At 32.8% G+C, this 4,083-nt stretch overlaps 1 protein-coding gene across 1 annotated transcript; it reads left to right on the top strand.

Annotated features, from left to right (window-relative positions):
• The first annotated feature begins 1,729 nt into the window (after nt 1–1,729).
• LOC132624028 (stemmadenine O-acetyltransferase-like) lies at nt 1,730–3,748 on the top strand. Its single transcript, XM_060338853.1, has one exon. It carries the CDS (start codon nt 2,091–2,093, stop codon nt 3,477–3,479), a length of 1,389 nt encoding a protein of 462 aa, XP_060194836.1. The 5' UTR covers nt 1,730–2,090; the 3' UTR covers nt 3,480–3,748.
• The last annotated feature ends 335 nt before the right edge of the window (nt 3,749–4,083 follow it).

The raw sequence follows: 4,083 nt of genomic DNA, 5'->3' as shown, positions 1-4,083 counted from the left end.
ATTCAAGTTTCATTGCGTTCATAGCAAAAATGTGTTTTCATCGTACTTGACTCATGAAAAAAAATTACACCAGCCAATAATGAATGCAAGTATAATAACCTCTCTAGCTAGAGATAAATCTTAATTAATTTGAATCGGTACAAGTTGTCAAACTACAATATTTTGATATGGTACATGTGAATATCAAAATCTACTCTACATAATGCGCATATTAGCTACGTGTTCCAACGAATCTAAAATTTTGATATGGTACATGAATATATTTATATATGTGAAACACTAAAATTCATGACAGATATTATATATTTAAGTCATCATTTTAATGTAGTATAACAAGTTCAGTATTAAGGTTTTGCTACGGGTATGTACGAAAATAATCCCCTCGATTGGTATGAAAACATTAATGTATTGATGTTTAATGTTCGGTAACTTAAGTGCATGTTTATATGCGTTGTATATACTAAAACACCAAATATATAGCTGCTTAATTAGCAATAAGGACTGGAGACGTCATCAGCCATTAAACATGCGTAATCTTCCGTCATCCGTCATGCGTTAATTATGAAATGTTTAATACTACATTTCATGTTTAATGTTATAATTTCATCAAGAAACATACAGATTTTCCTAAAAACTATTTATGTTTATATGTGTTGCATATATCAAAGCACCAAATCTTTCATAATCAGTCATGGATTAATGAAAGCATTAATATATGTCGTGTTTAATGTTCGGTAATGAAAATGCCAAAGAATAAGACTAAGGGATTCTGCAGTTTGCCAATTGCCATGTCGTAAGTTGCAGTAGCTTGCTCGTGGTGCAGCGGCAATATGCTCTCTTTTTTTCTTTTTTTTTTCTTTCTTTTTGGATTTTTCATAGCGTTCGCTATTTGCTTTGGAGCCCCAACTAATCCGGATTCATATTGTATGATTCATTAAAGGAAGAAACGCTCTCTAACAGTATTTTTTTCATTCACATGACTTGAACCAGCCGGAACATTTAATTAAAAATAGAAGAATAATCTTATTCATCACATCAAAATTGCATTAATGTATATAGACATCACCATCAAATGCATATAGTACTACTAAATTGTTGTGTGATAGTCGCTATCATCAACATGTTATTGTTATCCATATAGCATTAATAAACGAGTTCGAATTTTGTGTACTTACAGTCTATACATCTTTTATATCATCAAATTATGTTAGACTTACGATAATGATTAACTCTTCGTAACAAGCTTGATATGAAAATATTAAAAAAAAAAAAAAAAAAAAAAAAAAGAGTAATAACTTGTTATATTCTACTTTAATTTAAATTCCTACCATTATTATTTTCTTTATACTATTACTGTATATAAATTAAATTCTTACCGTAAATAGGTGTTGTGGGATTGTTGGAATCGCTCCTTTCTTAATTAGAGGATTTGGCCAGGTTTTAATCTTGAGAAAGAATAACTTCTTGATAGAAACTAAAACTAAAACTATAGATTTCTAGAATGCATGATTGCTTTCCAGCATTGTGGGGTCCATCCACGTGATTTGATAAGGAAAAATAAAGGAAGAATTTGTCACTGGTCAAATTGCAACTCTTTTTAAAGATATTTGAGAAGGGTTAAATTTGACGCCGGCTAAATTAAATGTAAAGATGAAAAATGACACATTTCATTCCTATAAATAGGAAGCTATCCATCATCTTTAAACACATCAGAAAAGAGAAAAAAAAATATAGAGAGTAAGGTATTCCATAGACCGTAAGAAAATAATCTGTGAAGAAAAATAGAGTGTGAGAGATATTGTAGTGAGGTAGAAAAATCAAAAGAGTGTTATTTCTTTTGAGTGCGTAATGGTATTTGGAGTATTGTAAAATTCCTTACTACAGTGATACCAACGGCTCCTCTTGGCTGTGGTTTTTCCCTTATTCAGAAGGGTTTTCACGTAAAATTTTGATGTCATTATTGCTTCATTTTATTCTTGTTGATTTAACCATAACTTAGTATTCCACATTTATCATTAATACTGTAAATATTATTTTTGTGGGTCTATTTTATCCCCACCAAGCATATAGGTACATGACAAGGCTTAGAGATGCTAGGCATCTGTTATGTCTCCCCTGTCTATATAGGCTCTTTGCATTGTTCTCCATTATTCCTACATGAAGAAACACTAAATTTCATAAAAACAACTATGATGAAAGTTCAAGTTATTTCCAGAGAAAGCATTAAACCGTCATCTCCAACACCAAATCACCTCAAAAACTTTAATCTTTCTCTCTTAGATCAACTAATTCCAGCTCCTTATGCACCAATTGTACTATTTTATCCCAATCTTGACGACGTTAAAGTCCACGAAAAATCAGCGTTGTTAAAGAAATCACTAACTAAAACGTTGTCATCCTTTTATCCCCTTGCAGGTAGGTTCAAAGATGAACTCTCCATTGATTGCAATGATCAAGGAGTCAATTATGTTACGACCAAGGTTAATTGCCATCTAATGGAGTTTCTAAACGAACCAAACCTCGAATCGATTGGTCAATTTCTTCCTTGTCAACCTCCTTTTAAGGAATTAGCTGCAGGGGATTGTGTCACTAACATTCAAATAAATGTTTTTAAATGTGGTGGCATTGCAATTGGTTTGTGTATAGCACATAAGGTTCTTGATGGAACAGTGCTTAGTACATTTCTGAAAAATTGGGCTGGATTAATCCAATGTCCTAATGTAATGGCAAATTACTTATTCCCTGCTGAGGATTTGTGGTTAAGAGACACATCTATGACAATGTGGAGTTCAATGTTCAAGAAGGGTAATTTTGTCACAAAAAGGTTTGTTTTTAATGCCCCTGCTATAGAGAACCTTAAAGCTATGTCAACAAATTCACATGTCAAATATCCTACTAAAGTTGAAGTAGTCTCATCTTTCATATGGAAATGTTCAATAGCCTCTAATAAGAGACCTAATAATTCACTACTAACACACATTGTGAACTTGAGAAAAAGAGCATCGCCAGCTTTACCAGAAAACATTCTTGGGAATCTTCTTTGGTTATCAAGTGCAAAGAACACAGAAAAACCTGAAATGGAGTTGCCTGATTTGGTGAATCAAGTAAGAAAATCTATATCGAGGATCGACGGTGACTATGTTCAAAGGCTACGAGGCGATGAAAGGTGCAATTTGATGAGATTATCTCTTAAGGAAATTGGAGATTTTTGCACAAAAGGTGCAAATCACTATGGTTTTAGTAGTTGGTGCAAGTTTGGATTCTATGACATTGATTTTGGATTTGGAAAACCAATATGGGTGAGTAGTATAAGTTCAAGGTGTTCCTTTTTCATGAATCTTATTATACTTATGGAAACTAGGTGCGTTGATGGAATTGAAGCATGGGTGACATTGGATGAGGAAGAAATGAACATGTTAGTAGGCAATCAAGAACTGTTGGCTCTTGCTTGCATAGACCCTAGCCCTCTTAGTAAATAGGTCAATAGCTATTTACTTCACTTTCTTTCTCAGTATTGTTTCACGTACAACTTCTTTTTCTGATACAGTCGGAATATTGTACTCATATCGAGTTCTAAATCTCCTGTGATCGAGAATGGCTGTAAAAGATTATGTCGCCTCCCCCTTATGCTATCATTGGGAGATGATTTGCATGTAAAGATGTTGGAAGTAGCCTTTTTTTTAGCTAACATAAAATAAATGAACAAAAATGCAACTACTTTAATAATATAAGCTATTAGATGATGAGTTGATTCACACATTTAATTATGGTAGTAGACCTAGACCATATAGTTTCCAGAATTCGAGTCTCCTTCTCTCAGAAACAAGTGAGTTTCCATCATACTTAACTCATGAAGAAGAAAACGTTCACCTACACGCGTTATGAGACATGTTGCAAGCATACAATTAACGAAGGTAGACACATCAATTGCCTTCATTTGTACCAATACACGTTAAAATTATAATGTTATACAATAACTAACATACGAGAAATGGTTCAGAAAGCAACATAATAAATAAAAGAATCAAATTGGACCTACATATCGCAACACTACAGGAGTAAAGAAAACAAATATACTTAACT

The sequence above is a fragment of the Lycium barbarum genome, chromosome 2 (genome assembly GCF_019175385.1).
Source record: "Lycium barbarum isolate Lr01 chromosome 2, ASM1917538v2, whole genome shotgun sequence".
Lineage (NCBI taxonomy): Eukaryota > Viridiplantae > Streptophyta > Magnoliopsida > Solanales > Solanaceae > Lycium > Lycium barbarum.
Note: the sequence above shows the minus strand (reverse complement) of the source record. Positions and strands in the feature narration are given on the sequence as shown.

Coding starts and splice junctions, on each gene's coding strand:
- LOC132624028 (XM_060338853.1), top strand. CDS start 2,091: ATGCTAGGCATCTGTTATGTCTCCCCTGTCTATATAGGCTCTTTGCAT.